Source organism: Oryctolagus cuniculus, chromosome 7 (genome assembly GCF_964237555.1).
Source record: "Oryctolagus cuniculus chromosome 7, mOryCun1.1, whole genome shotgun sequence".
NCBI classification, from domain to species: Eukaryota; Metazoa; Chordata; class Mammalia; order Lagomorpha; family Leporidae; genus Oryctolagus; species Oryctolagus cuniculus.
Genome location: NC_091438.1, coordinates 152709369 through 152726786, shown reverse-complemented (window position 1 = coordinate 152726786; position 17418 = coordinate 152709369). Strand labels below are relative to the sequence as shown.

The 17418-nt window shown below is 62.1% G+C and overlaps 1 protein-coding gene across 6 annotated transcripts in view; it reads left to right on the top strand.

The window, feature by feature from the left end:
• Window positions 1-17418, top strand: part of ARHGEF10L (Rho guanine nucleotide exchange factor 10 like) — a 148074-nt gene that overhangs the window by 60700 nt on the left and 69956 nt on the right. For all 6 annotated transcript variants that reach the window (XM_070077039.1, XM_070077038.1, XM_070077040.1 and 3 more), the window contains exons 5-6: window positions 11153-11244; window positions 12228-12311. In XM_070077039.1, the coding sequence (XP_069933140.1) occupies window positions 11153-11244; window positions 12228-12311 (176 nt within the window). The remainder of the gene's footprint in view (window positions 1-11152; window positions 11245-12227; window positions 12312-17418) is intronic.

Here is a 17418-nt window from a genome sequence, read left to right as displayed (position 1 = left end):
GTGTGTGATTGTGTGTGAGATGTGTGTATGACATACGTGTGCGTGTGTTTAGATTTTATTATTTGAAAGGCAGAAAGAGAGAGAGAGAGAGAGGTCTGTCTGCTCGTTCACTCCCCAAATGGCCACCAATGGCTGGAGCTGGGCCAGTCTGAAGCCAGGAGCCAGGAGCTTCCTCTGGGTCTCCCACATGGGTGCAGGGGCCCAAGGACTTGGGGCATCTTCCACTGCCTTCCCAGGCCATAGCAGAGAGCTGGATCGGAAGTGGAGCAGCCGGGTCTCGAACTGGCGCCCATATGGGATGCGGGCACGGTAGGCGGCTTTACCCGCTGCGCCACAGCGCCGGCCCTCGCTGCTTGTGTTGTAACTGCAGCCCTCGCACTCACCATGAGGCCTTGTGGTTCCCTCCACACCTTGACTTCCTCATCTGGAAAATGGCCACTGGGGAAGAGGCAAAGCCTCCAGGTAGACACCAAGTCAAGGCAGTTTTTTTATTTTTCTTAAATATTTATTTTTATTTTATAAACTTTTTATTTATTTTATTTTACTTTTAATTGAAGGAAAGAGACAGAGCGAGGTTTTCCATCCACTGTCCTCTACCCAGATGCCTACAGTAGCCAGGGCTGGTCCTCAGACTCCTTCTGGGCCCTGCGTGTGGGTGGCAGGGGCCCCGGGACTTGAGCCTGGCCTGCTGCCTCCCTGGTGTGCGTTCCCAGGAAGCAGGGATGGAAGCGGCAGAGCCTGGACTTGAACCAGGCATTCCCACTTCCAGGCCATTGCTTTTCATGACCCTTCCTCTGTGGTATCCGGCAAGGACCTGGGCGCTTGGAACCTAAGCAGAGGGTCCAGATGCGGAGTTAATGGCCAGGGCCGAGGGGGCTTGGGTTTCAGTGCTGGCCGTGCTGGTGGGGGCAGGGCTGGCTGAGCCTCCCTGGGTCTTCCTGGGGTGAGTGGAGCTGGTGGCTGACTCAGGCAGGTGGCACGGGGCAGGAGGCCTCAGAGACGCAGACGGCAGACCCAGCTCTTCCGCTGTGCGGCTGCGTGGACCCGGGCAGTCACGGTTAGGGGCCAGCCTCCCTCTGCTTAGGGACCTGAAGTGACTGCGGACAGGCGGGTCTCCTGCACCTGGCCTGGGGAGGGACTGTGGGGGCTCTGAGCTCCCAGCCCCCAGCGTGGCCAGAAGGAAGCTGCGCACGGCACAGTGGCCCCGGTAGCCCCAGGCCTCTGGGACAGGGGTGGGAGGTGTCGAGGAATTCTTTTTTTTTTTTTTAAGAGATACTTTTATTTTTCTGTTTCTAGTTTATTTATTTGGAAGACAGAAAGAGATAGATATCTTCCATCTGTTGGTGCACTCCTCAGATTCCTGCAAGAGCCAGGGCTGGGCCAGGCTGAAGCCAGCAGCCAGGAAGCCCATCTGGGTCTCCCACGTGGTCTGCAGGGACCAGAGTCCTTGAGCCATCGCCTGCTGCCTCGCAGGGTGCACATAGGCAGGCAGCCGCGATGAGGAGTGGAGCTGGGCCTTGAACCAGGCTCCCCGGTATGGGGTGCGAGTGTTCCAAGGAGTGGCTTAAACACCCGCCCCACAGCCAGGTTCTTCTGGGGCAGGTCCTGGCTGGCACGTGAGCAGCAACTCAGCCGTGGGGGTGGTGGAGAGGTGGGAGGGTGATGTCCATGTGGAGGAAGCCCCTGGGTAGAGGCGCTGGATTGGGGGAGTGAGCAGGTGCACCCTGGAGACCCCAGCTCCCCTGAGCTAGGGGTCAGGAGCGCCGCAGTGGGGCCCCTCCCCGCGGCCCTCTCTCTTCAAGCCCCATGGCCGAGCCATCAGCTTTGTCCTGGGGACCTGGCTCCTGGGTTCTCCCTGATGAGCCTGCAGCCAGATCCCGTGTCGGGCTGGCGCCACACCGAGGCGAGTGCTGGGTGTGTTTTCATCATCGAGATGGGACCGCTAGGATCCTTCAGAGTGGGCTGGGCTTTCCAGGTAGGGACGGGCGCTGCCTCCGCCTTAACCTTCTGCCCGCCCCTGGACCCGCCGCTGCCTGAAGTTAGTCCCCCGGCTCCCGTGAGCGTGAGCACCGTCTCCTGCAGGCCGCGGGGCGCGAGCTCCAAGATGCAAATCCCCACCCAGCCCCTCGCTAGCTGTGTGCCATGGGGCCCCGGGACCTCTCTGTGCCTCAGTTTCCCTGTCCGTTAGGAGGGAAGAATAACACCAGCTGGAAGCGAGGGGAGCAGTAGGAGAGGCTGCTTGGGGAAGCACCTGCCCCTCCTCCTGTCCAGCTCGGTGGGGGGTGGGGGGAACCTGTCTGTGCCCAGAGCCCCGGGTGCCGGGCTGGGCCTGGATTCCTTGGGGGGCCAGGCTCCCGCCAGTGGTGGTAGTAAGCATCACTTTCCAGTGCCCTCAACCAGGCAACAGGGCTTTTACTGTCGCTTACCCAACAGGGTTCCTGGGACAGGTGCCCCCTGCAGAGCGCTGACCAGGACGGGGAGCCTGAGAGCCCTCTTGATTTGGCACGTGGGGGTGTGGTGGGCAGGACTGGCCCCAGGCCGGGCAGGACCCCGTCCAGTGCTGTCCACGCCGCTCCAGCCCCCCCGCCCCCGGCTCTCTGTGCCTGGAGCTCCAGCCGTCCCCTAGCGGTGATGTTCCGCTCCGGAGTCTCGGACCCCTCTCCCCCTCCTTGTTATCCAAAGGAAATTTCTTTCTTCTTTTTTTTTTTTTTAATTAAAAAAAAAATTTCCAAAGAGAGGATCACTCAGCAGACACTGCTTTGCCAACGCAAACCGCAAAGGTCTGGAGCCTGCGTTTGCTGCGCGGCCCCTGCGGGAGGTTTGCAGGTGGGGCCGGCTCCTGCCCCCCGCCCGCCTGCCTGGTCTGCTGATGGCACAGTTGGAGTAGCCGCCCGGGTTGGCTGAGCTTTCGTCTCAGAGTGACCTCACTCCCTTCAGGCCACTGGATCCTCTGCTGGGGGCAAAGGGGGCGGGGCCAGGAGGGAGGTGGGGCTGGGTCCTAAGCCCCACTTCACAGCTGCGGGGTCACCCAGGCAGGTGTGTGGGAGTGACACCTGGGGGAGCCAGGGGCTTGGAGGGCCCGGGGGCTCAGGGAGTGAGACCTGGGGGAGTGAGGGGCTTCCGGGACCCGGGGGCTGAGGGAGTGAGACCTGGGGGAGTGAGGGGCTTGGAGGGCCTGGGGGCTCAGGGAGTGAGACCTGGGGGAGCGAGGGGCTTCTGGGGCCCGGGGGCTCAGGGAGTGAGACCTGGGGGAGCCAGGGGCTTCCGGGGCCCGGGGGCTCAGGGAGTGAGACCTGGGGGAGCCAGGGGCTTCCGGGGCCTGGGGGCTCAGAGCCACGTGGAGCTGCTTCCTGGCCTCGGCCTTGCTGGCTTGATCGCACAGTGGGGCAGCAGGCCTTGCAAAGCTCAGTGAGCGTCCGTCTGGCCAGCACGGCTAGCTGCTCTAGGGTGTTCACTGTGGCTGTTGTAGAGCTGGGGGCCCTGCAGCCCTGGGAGGCAGCCTGGTGGCATCCAGCCCCTGCTACTGGCTGTGGGACGTGGCCGGCCCAGCAGGTGGTTCTGAGGGTGACTGACGCTGCTTGGCAGGCAGTGACCTTGGCAGGCAGCTGCACCTGCTGAAGGCGCCCTGGCCTGGAGCCTGCGTGGACCTCCTCGTCTTCTGATGCTTGGCTGGGTGCCTGAGGGGAGGCAGCCAGGTGGCTGTGGGGGTAAACAGAACTGCAGGTGTCTCTGGGTGTGTACTGGGGCAGATCTGAGGTTGGGCCACCCTCTTCAGCAGGCCCAAGGGGAGCTGGGGGCTCCGCTAACTGGTGAAGGTCACACCTGTGGGCAGATAACAGCATCCAGCAGTGACCGTGACACAGACGATGGTGTCACTGTTTCCTGGGCACAGGGCTAAATGCCCAGGGCCGCTCACTGTCCATGTCTCTAGGAAGTAGACACTGTCGTTGCCCGTTACATAGATGAGGAAATGGAGGCCCCAGGAAGTAGGGGGTGGCTCAGTGCATTCAGAGCAGGGACTAGAACCCAGGCCCTTGGACTTGGAGGCCCGTGGTCGACCTCGGTGCCACCTGCCTCCCGGAACCCGTCCTTTGGTTCCCGGAGGGAGGGTGGGTGGGGCCGGCTCTGTATGTGCCATCCCATGTGCCTGTGCTGATTGGGGTCGGGATTGTGCCTGCTAAGGGAGGGTCCCTGTGCTCTTGGGATAGTGGCTTCCAGGCAGGCCGTGGAATGTTCCAGACCCCCCCCCACACACTTGGGGAGCCTCAGCACTGCCAGGTGTGTGCTTCTGGGCGAAGCCCCTTGAAATTGGAACAGAGGCAGCTCTCCCCACCACAGGAAGGTTTGTGAGTGTGGAAGAGTCGGGGGGGGGGTCTCCCACCCACCCCCAGGTCACTTCCTGTTTGGGGGGGTTGTTGCTTGCAGCCGCATCCTCACGGCTGCCTAGCACGGAGCCAGGCTCTGGATGGAGTTTGGAGGGCTGGGGGCGGGGCTTGCAGTGGCGGAGTGGTCACCCGACCCCAGTGCTGTTGACAGTGTCAGGGCCGCTGGCAGAGCCGCATGCGGGTGAAGTGCGTCGTGTCCATCACTTTGGTGCTGGAACCACCAGGAGCCCCAGGGGACGGGGACGTCGCAGACGAGCCGCTGGGGCTCAGAGGATTGACTGGCGTCTCCCAGGGTCGCAGGACGAGGTCCGGCTTCTCCCAAAGCCACCACGGGGTTTGCCTTCCCTGTGGACTTCGTGGCCCCTGGCTGGGAGCAGCCCCTGGCGTCCCGTGGGAGCCAGGAACCCTGAGCTTCCCAGGTTGTTCCTGGCCGCAGGCCCACACCTCTCACCTGAGTGTCCCGCCCCCTCTGCCGCAGTTTGCTTGTCCTTGCCTGGTTTCGCTTCTGTCCCCAGGGGCCCTGGGTCAGTGTTTCCTAGTAGGGCAGGGTTTTGACTCCCAGCGCCAGCCTTGGGGTCTCTAATTGGTTCCCTGGAGGTTCCTGTCCTCTCTTCCTAGGGCCTGGACAACACAACTGTGCTGCCCGCTGGCTGGAGGCGCTCACCTGGGCCTGGCGCCGTCAGACCCCCGCCTCCTGGGACATAGCAGGAGCGGCGGGGGGGTGGGGGGTCAGGCAGAGAGGTGGCCAGGCTGAGTGAAGCAGGGTTTAACCCGGGCGCTGGGCGTTCCGCCTGCCGCTGGACCCTGGCCTTGCGGCTTCTGATTCTGCTGGGTGTGGGGAGTCCGGGGCTCGTGGGGGGCGGGGGTGGGTCAGCGAGTCCGTGGGCCCCCCGAGCTCCTGGGGGGGATTCTCCAGGTTTTCTGGACTGTTGCAGACCTCCTCTGGGTTTGCTTGGAAGCCCAGGCTTGTCTTACCTGCTGGTTCACGACTCTGGAGCGTTTGAGTCTCCCGGTGCCCATATGGGACGCCAGCGTCTCGGGCCAGGGCTTAACCCGCCGCGCCGCAACGCAGGTCCTTGCTTTCGGCTTTGACCCCGACACCACTGAGATGATAAGTCCGGGTTTTGGGCACCGGGTTTGGTAACTTGTCCACAGCAGCAGCCCTGGGGCAAGAGGACGTGAGCGTGGGGCCCCTTTTGTAGGTCCCGCCAGGTGGACTCGCTCGTCCGAGGGCTCCTAAGGTGAGGTGGGGCTCCTCCTCCCATGCCCCCCGAGTGTCCAGGCAGTGCCCACTGCCTGCCTGGGCTCCCCTGCCCCTCATCCCTGTCCCCCTCCCGCCAGCCAGCGCGTCTTTCTCACGGGGCTGGCGTTCTGCCCAGGCTGTGTTGTTCTGTGTGTCTGGCTCGTGTGTGCTGGGCACTTACTCCACGCCAGGCCCTGTCCTGGGGGCTTGATGCCTCTTGTCTCACCAGTCCCCGGGACCCTCTCCTGTGGCAGGCACCACCCTGACCTCCTCCACACGGATGCAGACCCGCGCAGTGAGCATGAGGACGGAGCCAGGGTTAACTGTTCGGTTCCACGCCCTCTGTTCCCACTCCTCCAGCCCCGCCCGCTCCCACGGAGATGTGGGTCAGAGCCCGCTACACAGCAGCCAGTGACCCGGACCTAACCCTGGGGGTCCTCTCTGTAAAGCGGGGTGATGAGGCCCGGCTGACAGGGCCCCCGGGTGGCTGAAATGGGATATGGAGGATCGGATGCCTGCTCAGTGAGCTGCTGGTGTCACTGTCCCCAGAGCAGGGCAGACTGCAGGGCACGAGGGACCTAGGGCACCCTCCTGCCTTCTGCCTTTCTGTGTAAGTCATACATGTTTAAAAAAATCAGGAAGTGCAGGGGCCGGCGCTGTGGCTCAGCGGGTTAAAGCCCTGGCCTGAAGCCCCAGCATCCCATGTGGGTGCAGGTTCTAATCCTGGCTGTGCCACTTCTGATCCAGCTCTCTGCTATGGCCTGATATAGCAGTAGAAGATGGCCCAAGTCCTTGGGCCCCTGTACCCTAGTGGGAGACCCGGAAGAAGCTCCTGGCTCCTGGTTTCTGATTGGCGCAGCTCCGGCCGTTGCAGCCATCTGGGGAGTGAACCAGAGGATGGAAGACCTACCTCTCTCTCTGTCTCTACCTCTCTCTGTAATTCTGTCATTTAAAAAAAAAAAAAAGTCAGGAAGTGCAGAAAAAGACATCACTGTGTGTCTCAGTATTGCCTCTTTGCTGTGCATGCAACCATACAAGCAGACATGTTTGTTTTTTAAGATTTATTTATTTATTTGAAAGTCAGAGTTACACAGAAAGAGAAGGAGAGGCAGAGGGAGAGAATCTGCCATCTGCTGGTTCCTTCCCCAGATGGTTGCAACCAGCAGGGCTGAACCAGACTGAAGGCAGGAGCCAGGAGCTTCCTCCAGGTCTCCCCTGCAGGTGCTGGGGCCCAAGCACTTGGGCCAACTTCCACTGCTTTCCCAGGCCACAGCAGAGAGCTGGATTGGAAGTGGAGCAGCCGCTACTTGAACCGGCGCTCATATGGGATGCCAGCACTGCAGGTGACGGCTTTACCTGCTGCGCCACAGCGCCGGCCCTGCGTTCCTACGTTTTTAAAGGAGCTGTGTGCTCCCTTAGTGCCCAGGCTGCTGCGAGGTAGCTAACTTGTTTTTTTTTATCTAATAGCATTTAGTGAGCGTTTTCCCCCGAGGGGATTGCTCTCTGCCTGAACACCCCCTAGGGCTCCCAGTCACTTACTGCTGGGGTGCAGAGCCCCTCGCAGTCTGGCCGCTGAGCCCAGGGCCCCCGATCTGTCATGGAGGGGCGTTGTGCATGCCATCCACCTGTGCCGTGGCTTCCCTGGGGGGACAGTGGGGTCGGTGTTAGGGTGCCGGCCATCGAGGGACGCTGTACCCGGGGGAGAGGTGGCGAAGGGAAGGGGCGCAGGTGGGGACTGCTGCCTTGCCAGCCAGAACCCTAAGAGGGCGTTACCGTGCCCATTTAACAGATGTGGAAACCGAGGCACACAGCAGTGCCACGTGCTTTCCCTGGGTTTCCTCATTTAGTCCTCACAGCAGGAAGTGGAAGTGGTAATTCACCTGGCTCTGAACTAAGCTGCTCATCCCCACACACAGCCCAGGGGCTCTGACGGGTCATTTCTCCCCTGAAGCCCATGAGCCTCTGGGAGGTCTAAAACCGTCTCCTTCAGGGCGTCTTTAAGGCCCTTACGTTGTACCAACCAGAAAGCAGCCAGGGCTGAAAAGAAACCGGCGGCAGGCCTGGCCCGAGCTCGGCGTTTCGTGTCGCCTGGCTTTGGGCCTGGGCTGGTGGGGTGCTGCTGCCCTGCCCAGGGTGAAGCCTGCCCCTCGGCATCGGGGCTCCGGCTGAGGCAGGTGCTGGTCCCCCTCCCTGCCCCCGTGGGGATTCTTTGTTTCCCACATCCTGTGCCTTGGCCTGAAATGCGCTGTGTAGACCCAGCCGGCCAGGAGTCCTTAGGTCAGACTGGTTTTGGGGGTCTTCTTGCTGGACCACCCACACTGCATAAGCTCTGGGAAGGGACCCTGTGGGGCGTGTGGCCCATGGAGGCCCCCTGAGAGACCGTGGCCCCGTGGCAGCCTCAGGGTGCAGGCTGGGGCGCTGCTGTCCTCGGAGGAGCTGCTGATCATTGTAGCGGGCTGGACGGCCTTCGCCATCGCCGAGCGCCGACCACGTGCCGGGGCCGCCGGGACGGAGCAGGTCCCTGCTGTCATGAGGCGTTCTCTCCGCTCTCCCCCTGGAGAGAGAGCAGGTGGCGCATGGGGGCAGCGGGAGCTCTGGGGGCTGGACACAGACCAGGAGGCCTCCCGGTGTCTGGCCCACGGCGAGCACTGGTTGTTGGAGGCGTCGGAGCGGTCCTCTTGTCCGTCCCCTGCCTGCTTGCCTGCCTCCCTCTGCTCGGGCTCCTCGTCCTGTCCCGGTCCTTCTTGTCCTGTCCCGGTCCCCATCGAGTCCCTCCCCTCTAGAGGGCGGGGCAGTGGTGGCCTCACCTTGCAGGCCTGGGTGTTATCTCCCAGAGGCAGTGGCAGTTCAGATAAGGCTGTGATAAGTGGCCTCTGAGTGGGTTTTATGGCTCTTTCACTATCTGGAGCCTTGGAGGAGGACCCAGAAGGAGGGAGTTGGACTTCCCAGCTGGGCAGGGCCCTGTGTGGCTTCAGCTGGGAGCAGGTGGGCGCAGGGGCTGCAGGGAGCGGGGAGTGGCACCCCCGGCAGGTTCGCTCCTTGCACCCCTACCTGAAGGTGGGCGTGTGCCGAGGGCTCCTGCCCGTTTCCCTCCTTTCCCTCGCAGTCCTGCTGGGCGATGCCTGCTCCAGTCTGGGGCAGCAGGGCTGGCCTGGCGAGCAAGGCTGTGCAGACGGGGCAGGGGCAGATCTCGGTGCAGACTGGAGCCCTGCCTCTTGCTGGCCTGGTGACTTGCCGGAGGGGTGGGCGAGAAGGTGCCTTCGGTGTGCTGTGCGGAGCTTGCTGTCCAGGCCGGGAGGCCAGGACCGGAAGCTGGGCCGGCTGCTGGCTGTGCTCTGGGGATCTGCACTCAGAGGCTCAGAGCGCAGCCCCCCCCTCCCCGGCTTTCGGATGCTCCTGCGGGGTTTCCTGCTCCCTCCTAAACCTGCCTGGCCTCTCCCGGTAACGCCCAGCCCTGCCTCGATGTCTCCAGAGCTCACGCAGGGCCTTCTGGGTGTTCTCTGGGTCACGCTGCACTGCAGCCTTGGAGCCGGCCAGGACAGCTTCTCTCGGACGGGGTCGCTGGGGCTGCCGGGGACTGTGGGCTTCGTGGTGCCTTAGGCTGGGACGTCCTGGGTAAGGGCGCCACCAGCAGACTCAGTGGTCCAGTGAGGGTTCCTCTCCTGGTCCCCAGGCGGCCGTCTGTCCTCTCGCTGTGCCCTCGTGCAGTGGCAGGGCTGAGGGAGATCTCTGGGCTCTGTTTTAGGAGGGCGCTAACCCCATTCGTGAGGGCCCCACCCTCATGACCCAGTCACTTCCAGAAAATCCCGCCTCCTGATGCCACCCTGGGAATCGGGACAGCAACACCGGGGCTGGGGGGGACGCAGGCAGTCAGAGCCTTGAACTTGGGTCTGTGGCTCTACGTGGAATCTACGTGGAATCTACGTGGAATGCTGTTTCTCTCCTTTATTTTTGAGATCTATGCAGTAGCCTGGGAAAGCAGTGGAAGACGGCCCGAGTGCTTGGGTCCCTGGGCCGCACGGGAGACCTGGATGAAGCTCCTGGTTCCTGGCTTTGGTCTGGCCCAGCCGTGGACATTGTGGCCTTCAGGGAGTGAATGAGTGGATGGAAGATCTCTCTATATATGTATAACTCTGACTTTCAAACTAATAAATGATAAATTTTTTTTCTTTATCAGAAAAAAAAATACCCCAGTGGCTTAACAGGCAAAATAGGCGACCTTGACACAGGAGTCTGTGAGGCAAATATTTAGATTGTTTATTTCATCTATTTGAGAAGCCAAGAGAGAAAGAGAGAAATCTCTCATCTGCTGGTTCACTCTGCAAATACCTGTTACCGCTGGGCGCTGGGCCAGGCCAAAGCTGGGAGCCAGGAGCTCCATCAGGTCTCCCGCGTGGCTGGCGGGGACCCAGGGACTTGAGCCATCACCGCTGCCTCCCAGGGTGCTCACTAGCAGGAAGCTGGACTCGGGAGTGGGGGTCAGGCCGGCCCCCGGAGGCTCTGTGACTCAGGCTGGAGCGGTTGGTCGCGTCTGCGTGTTTCCGGGCGCTCAGCGCCTTCGCCATGTCTCCGGGTCGGGAGGTGTTGGCTCAAGGAAGCAGCAGTTGGAAAGAGGGGCCTGGGGGTTCCCCTTGGCCTTCACCACCCGGCAGTGGGAAGCCTCACCCTGGGGCCGGAATGAGCGTCTGCCTTGCCCCAGGCCGGCGCTGCTGGCTTCCAAGACCAGCTTCCCCCACAGTGACCAAGGCAAGGCCGGTGGCTGTCGAGGGTGAATTGCCTGACAATGACAGATGAAAGCAGGTGTCTTCGCCGCGGTAGCCGTCTCTCGAGAGCTCAGCAGCGCCGTGGGGCGGTGGCCGTGGCAGCCGTGGCAGCCGTGGCAGCTCTCTGCTTCTCACCTCTGGCCCACGTCCGTTTCCTGGTCTGGACTTCCGTGGCTTCCGTGGCTTTGAGGGGGCATTGGGGAGTACTGGGCAGTGCTCTGCACCCGCTCACGGGTTTTGGGCGGAAGCAGCACGGGGGTGTGGTGCCCTGGTCAGGACGTCGCATCAGGGGTCTGTGGCGTCAGGCGGCAGTGGCCGGGTTTCTCGGACGTGTCCCAGTCGCATATCTGCACAGCCCCTCCCCAAGGGCGTGTTGTGTGTTTGCAGGGGTGGGGGGAGCCCTCTCTCACCATGCGTGGGCTTTTGAAGCTTTGCGGGAAGCAGGGGCCCCCAGCCCGCTCGTCCTGAGCACGTGGGAGAGTAGAGGGGCAGCTTTCCCTTGGGTCCGCGCCGCAGGGGGGCCGGGCCGCTGGTGCGGGGTGCGGGTGCCTGTCACGGTGAAGGCATTTGATGTTCGTGGTCTCATCAAGTACCAGGCCAGGCCTAACGGGACGGGTGTTGCCAAGGGCCAGCCCGGCCATAGGCCTTCCACCTGCTGCCGCTGGCTCTTGTCCTGCCCACGTGGTGAGGGGCTGCCCGAGGCTTTGAGGGGCCTGCCGTGCCTTTCCCTGTGGCTCACGGCGCCGTCTCTCGGCCCGCAGGGTGCCAGCTGCGTTGAGCAATGGGGAGGCCGTGGACGCAGCTCTCGCGGGGGGCCGGCGCTCCAGCTGGAAGCGGAAGAGCTCCCGTCGCAGTAAGTGCCCCCTGCACCGGCCGGTGTGCCCACCGGGGAGGGCAGGGTATCTCAGAGTGTCCTCCCGGCCGGCGAACACCCTCTGTTTGAGGGCAGCTGCTCCCAGGGGGAGCTGGGATCCGGGAAGAGATCACACAGGTAGCCAGCCTCGTGTTCCTCGCCTGGGGACAGAGCAGGGCTGGGGGTGGGGGGCTACGCTGGTGGCCCTGACCAGGTCCCTCTGGGCACACAACCACACAGAGGCAGGCAGGGGCAGGGCTGGGGGCAGCCCTGAGTGCAGAGAGAGAGAGGTAGCAGGTTAGGGAGAGAGGTCCCGGGCAGAGGGTGGGCTGTGCACCTGGGTAAGCAGCAGGGGCTCTGTCTGGGCGTGGGGGTGTTAGGGGCTCAACTGGGCCAGGGGAGGCTGTGACCTGGCCGCTGCTGGGGGCCACGCCCAGGGGCCATGGAGGGCCAGTGACATGGCCCCAGTTGGCTTTGGGTCCCTTTGCTGGGTGGACCGCAGGCTGGGGAGGGCTGTCCTGGGCCCCCGGGGGAGGGAGGCTGAGGGCCCCTGGCAGCATCTGCAGGGCAGGAGGTTGAGGCTGTGGCAGATTCCCAAGGAAGCCTCAGCAGGGGGCTGCTTCTTCCTGCCTGAGGACAGGCTCCCGTGGGGGTGGGGGAGGGGTGGGGGCTGCTTTCCCAAATCCCGGCTCTACCCAGCCAGGCCTGGGTGACTGAGGCTGCCTGGGGCCAGCGTGCAGGTGCGGGGGCTGCGCGTGCTCCCTGCAGGTGCCCGGACAGCTGCTGTGGCAGCCGGATGGGCAGGCGGCGGGCGGGGGTCTGCGGTCACTGGCAGGCGCCTTGGAGAGGCTGGGGGCGGGGAGACGCTGGGAACCAGCATCCCCTGAGAGCCGGGCGGCCGAGCGGCCAGGACGCGGCCAGCCGCCAGCTGCTGCAGTCCCCGCTGGGCCGCCACAGCCCACGAGCGCTCTCTCCACTCGCAGTCGAGCGGTTCACTTTCCCCGCCCTGGAAGAAGATGTGATCTACGACGACGTCCCCTGCGAGAGCCCAGATGCCCATCAGCCCGGTACGGCCTCTTCCCGAGTCCTGCTTCGGTGCGGTGGGGGCGGGGGCCGGGGAGGGGCAGCGGGAGGGACTGGGAACCAGTTTCTCCTTCCGGTTCCTTCCCTCCCTCCCAGCCCAGTGCCTTTCCGTCTTGCATTTGAAAACCACTGTGGTCATCCAGGCCGAGGAGCCTGGGGCCGCCGGGGGCGTGGCCAGGCTGGGCTGGCTTTGGGGGCCTGGCTGGGCGACTTCCAGCTGTGAGTGGGATCAGTGGATCATTTCACCCCACCCGCCTTGCTTCCTCTCTCATGGAAATGGGGCAGGAGTCTGGGTTTGTTAGGCTGCAGGAGAAAGCAGAAAGCCCCTACAGTCCCCAGGACCCCTGGGTCGGAAAGCAGTGGTGGTGGTGGTGGGGCAGTCCTGCTGCAGACGCCCGAAGGGAGGGAACAGGGACAGTGGGTCAGGGCAGCCGGAGAGCCCTGTGTGCCGACCTCTGAGGCCAGCGACTCCTGCAGTGTTTGCTGGGTTGGGTCCTCACTGCAGACAGGAACTTGAGGCAGCACTGGGCTGGCACCTGCTCCCTCTGACTCCCGTTCTCTGTCGCCCACCCCAGGGGGCTCTGGGGGACCTTCTCGGCCGGTGAAGCAGCTTGGTTCCCGCTGCGCATCCTCCGACCCCGCGAGGTTGGCAGGGCAGGCCGCTCGGCTCCCCCGCCCAGGACACGCAGCCGCAGCCCTGCCTTTTCTGCCGCACTGCCCTCCTGTCTTCAGGGGCTCCCGTCCCGTGGGAGACACAACGTGGCGTCCTCAGGGCCTGGGAGGACGTGGCCCGTCTGGAGCTCTGCCTTGAGGTGGTTAGGAGCAGGTGGCCTGGGGTGCACATTCGTGACCACGGTCCCTAGGCCCTTGACCCTTGCTTGCCGGCTGCGGAGGCTTAGGTGAGACCAGGCTGCGAAGAGCTGGGCTCAGGGCGCCAGAGTCACAGGGCCGCTCTAGGCAGCGCTGTCAGTGCCGAGGGCCCCAGCACCGGCCGGCCCGGGCCCAAGGGCTGAGAGGGGTGCGGAGAGGAGGTTCTCAGCCGTGGTGCGAGCTGCAGGTGCCAGCGGCCTCGCGCAGGCCTGGGTTCATGTCCTGCCGCTGCCGCTGGGTCTTGGCTCCTCCATATCAAGTTAAAACATCGTCCTGAGCGCATAGGCCTTTGTGGAGGGCTGCACAGAGAGCCCCTTCGTCTCCCAGGGCCTCCGTTGGGCCATCTGTAAAATGGGACCCGTCACGGCCCCGCCCCCAGGGAGTGGTACGGATTCCACGTGGGCCACTGAGCGGGCGGCAGCGAACGCCTGGGAAGGGGTGGCCATCTTGAGCCTCAGCGAAGCCCCCGGCAGCAGAAGCGGGGCGCCACTGTGAGTTCCCTGGAGGCCGAGGGGTTCACACTTGGTCCAGGGATCTTGTCACCTGTCTCCCGCTGTGGGGGCGGGGTGGCCCCTGGGGCAGCGCGACGGTTGGCGGCCTGATGGGCCCCAGCCCCGCTCGCTGTCTGCCCATCACCAGCCCCGTCGCTTCTCTAGGCCCCATTTCTCATCCAATAGGAGGGGTGCTACCTTGCACCCTGCACGCCCCAGGGCTGCTGGGAGATGTCGCGCGTGACGAGGAGGCAGGCGGGCAGCCGTGGTTCACCCCATGGAAGCACAGACCTCCCAGGTGCTCTGTGGCTCCCTTCGGGTGCCCGTGAGAGCTCTGTGGTTGCCGCTCACGGGGCGTCCACTGCGGCCAAAGGACAGCAGTGCAGCCTTCTATGGTCATAGCCTGTGTGCCAGCCGCCCCATCTCTGGGGACAGCGGGCTCTATTATTTTTGCTTAAAAATAACCTCATGGCCCTTCCTGGTCCTGGAACCTGAGTCTCCTGCTGAGCTCCCTGCATGTTCTTCAGTAGCCGCCCCCCCAACCCCCGCCCCAGCTTTCCCGTGGGGTGCAGCAGGGGCCGACGGTGCCCAAGCCCTCCCGGGGGCCGTCAGGCCTGGCGGGCAACTGCCCCTGTTGGAGGCTTGCCTGGGGTCTCCTGTCCGTGTTCCGTTGGCTCGGCTGTCAGCTGGTGGTCAGCAGCCTTGGGGGACGTCTCCAGGCCCCTCCTCTCTCACCCCTCGCCCGTGCCCAGCTCCCTGCGCGCTGTCTGTCTGACCCCGCGGGCTCACGCCCGACCTCCAGGTGACAGAGCCGGGGCTGGGCCCTCTGTTCCCGCCCACCCCAGGACAGGCTTTGGGGCTTTGGGCCATGTCGCCAGCGCCAGCTGTCACACAGCTCGACAGGGCTTAAGGGCGACGTGTCAGAGCGCGGGAAGAAAGGAACACGGGGACACAGACTGCCTTCCCAGTGAGAGACCTCCCTGCTCCCACACCAGGGCTTGTATCTCACTACTCATCAGTGTGCTCCCTAAGGTCAAACCCTGACCAGCATCACTGTTGACACACCCCGCAGTATCTACGTGCCTATCACTAACCGTGTACTTAGAACACTCAGCTGCTAGCACTTAACAGCGTAACTCCAGTGTTACAACACTGTTCCATTAACGGCAAGACTAAAGAATTACTGGAACGAACTCTTAGCACTAATGAATATCAATATCAGTAATACTACTTGAGCTTATTCATTAATCCACAGACCACAGCCTACAGTGTTAAAGTAGCTTCGAGGGCAGTAGTATACGCACAGCAAGGTGTCTAACATTATTTTCAGTCTCAGGGTCAAAGCATATTCCTACAACACATGGCTGATGTGACTTCCAAAGACTGTATTCTCAGGGTTCGTATCGCGGTCACGCAAAGAGTCAGTGTTTAAGGTCCGGAGCTCGACGTCTCGGCAGAGATGGATCTCGGATCAGCCACTTACAGGCAGGGAGTCGGGGTGGCTGCCACTCTGGGCGGTGGGCTCGGGTCAGTCACTCACAGGCAGGGAGTCGTGGGGTGGCTGCCACTCTGGGCGGTGGGCTCGGGTCAGTCACTCACAGGCAGGGAGTCGTGGGGTGGCTGCCATTCTGGGCGGTGGGCTCGGATCAGTCACTTACAGGCAGGGAGTCATGGGGTGGCTGCCACTCTGGGCAGTGGGCTCGGAGTTCCCAGGCGGACAGCAAGGTGAGGGGTTGGAGAGGTCCCCTGCTGAGAGGCCTGGCCGGCTCTGGGGTCAGCTCTGGCAGCAGGCTGATGAAATGTCCAGGCCAGGCAGCGCGGCGGCCCCTCTGCTGGAGTTTGATTCCGTAGTCACTTTGTGTCGCTTAGCAAGGGGCTAGCGAGCTGGCTCTTCAGCGCCAAGTGCAAGGAGACCCAGAGGTTCACACGCACCGGGCCCTTGATCCATGGTCAGCTTGTGCCGCTACCTGCTCCGTGCAGAGTAGCGGGCTGCCTCTTCAGCTCCAGATGTGTGGAGATCCAGAGGTTCACACACACCGGGCCATGATCCCTGAGAGGAGGGAGAGTGGTGGGAAAGGCCACTCTGGGGGGCGTCTCCGTGGAGGCCTGCGTGTCACCCATCAGTTGTGCTCCCTCTTGGAGTTTCCCGGGTGCCGCCAGTCCAATGCCTAGGCCAGGGTGTCTCCCGCTCACTCTCGGGGAGCGAGTAGGAAGGTAACTCGAGGTTGTCGTCTATAGCACACACGTCATCGGACTGCCCGGGGTGTCTGTTCGGTCTGATGAGGAGTATCTTTCTAGCAAGCGCTGAGCTTGACATGAGTGTTGTCATCAGTCTGGCTCAGCATGAGTGATGTCATCAGTCTCTGGCTTGACATGAGTGATGTCATCAGTCTCTGGCTCAGCATGTGTGATGTCATCAGTCTCTGGCTCAGCATGAGTGATGTCATCATCTCTGGTTTGACATGAGTGATGACATCAGTCTGGCTTGACATGAGTGATGTCATCAGTCTCTGGCTCAGCATGAGTGATGTCATCATCTCTGGTTTGACATGAGTGATGACATCATCTCTGATTTGACATGAGTGATGTCATCAGTCTGGCTCAGCATGAGTGATGTCATCAGTCTCTGGCTCAGCATGAGTGATGTCATCAGTCTCTGGCTTGACGTAAGTGATGTCATCATCTCTGGCTCAGCATGAGTGATGTCATCATCTCTGGCTCTGCATGAGTGATGTCATCAGTCTCTGGCTTGACATAAGTGATGTCATCATCTCTGGCTCAGCATAAGTGATGTCATCAGTCTCTGGCTCAGCATGTGTGATGTCATCAGTCTTTGGCTCAGCATGAGTGATGTCATCAGTTTCTGGCTTGACATGAGTGATGTCATCAGTCTCTGGTTTGACATGTGTGATGTCATCAGTCTTTGGCTCAGCATGAGTGATGTCATCAGTCTCTGGCTTGACATGAGTGATGTCATCAGTCTCTGGCTCAGCATGTGTGATGTCATCAGTCTTTGGCTCAGCATGAGTGATGTCATCAGTTTCTGGCTTGACATGAGTGATGTCATCAGTCTCTGGTTTGACATGTGTGATGTCATCAGTCTTTGGCTCAGCATGAGTGATGTCATCAGTTTCTGGCTTGACATGAGTGATGTCATCAGTCTCTGGTTTGACATGAGTGATGTCATCAGTCTCTGGCTCAGCATGAGTGATGTCATCATCTCTGGTTTGACATGAGTGATGTCATCAGTCTCTGGCTTGACATGAGTGATGTCATCAGTCTCTGGCTCTGCATGAGTGATGTCATCATCTCTGGCTCAGCATGAATGATGTCATCATCTTTGGCTCTGCATGAGTGATGTCATCAGTTTCTGGCTCAGCATGTGTGATGTCATCATCTCTGGCTTGATGTGAGTGACTCCATTTTTCTTGCTTTCACTCTGTGGGCGGTGGTGGTTTTTGACTCAAGGCTTCTCTGTGGAGTTTCCACAGTTCACCTCCTTTGCTGGTCAGGGAAGCAGTGATCTGTGGCTCTGTTTTGGGTCTCCTGTGGGGTCCCCACAGGCCGGCAGGCAGCTCGCAGCCATGTTGCCCAGGGCCCGAGTGCCCTGCTCCTGTCAGGCCCCGCCCGTCCAGGCCAGAGGACCCGGCTCCTTGTCCCCAGGGTCTCAGTCCCTTGCTGTGGGGCATTTCCTAGGGGGCTCTGGCAGGAAAGGGCCGGCTCCTGGACT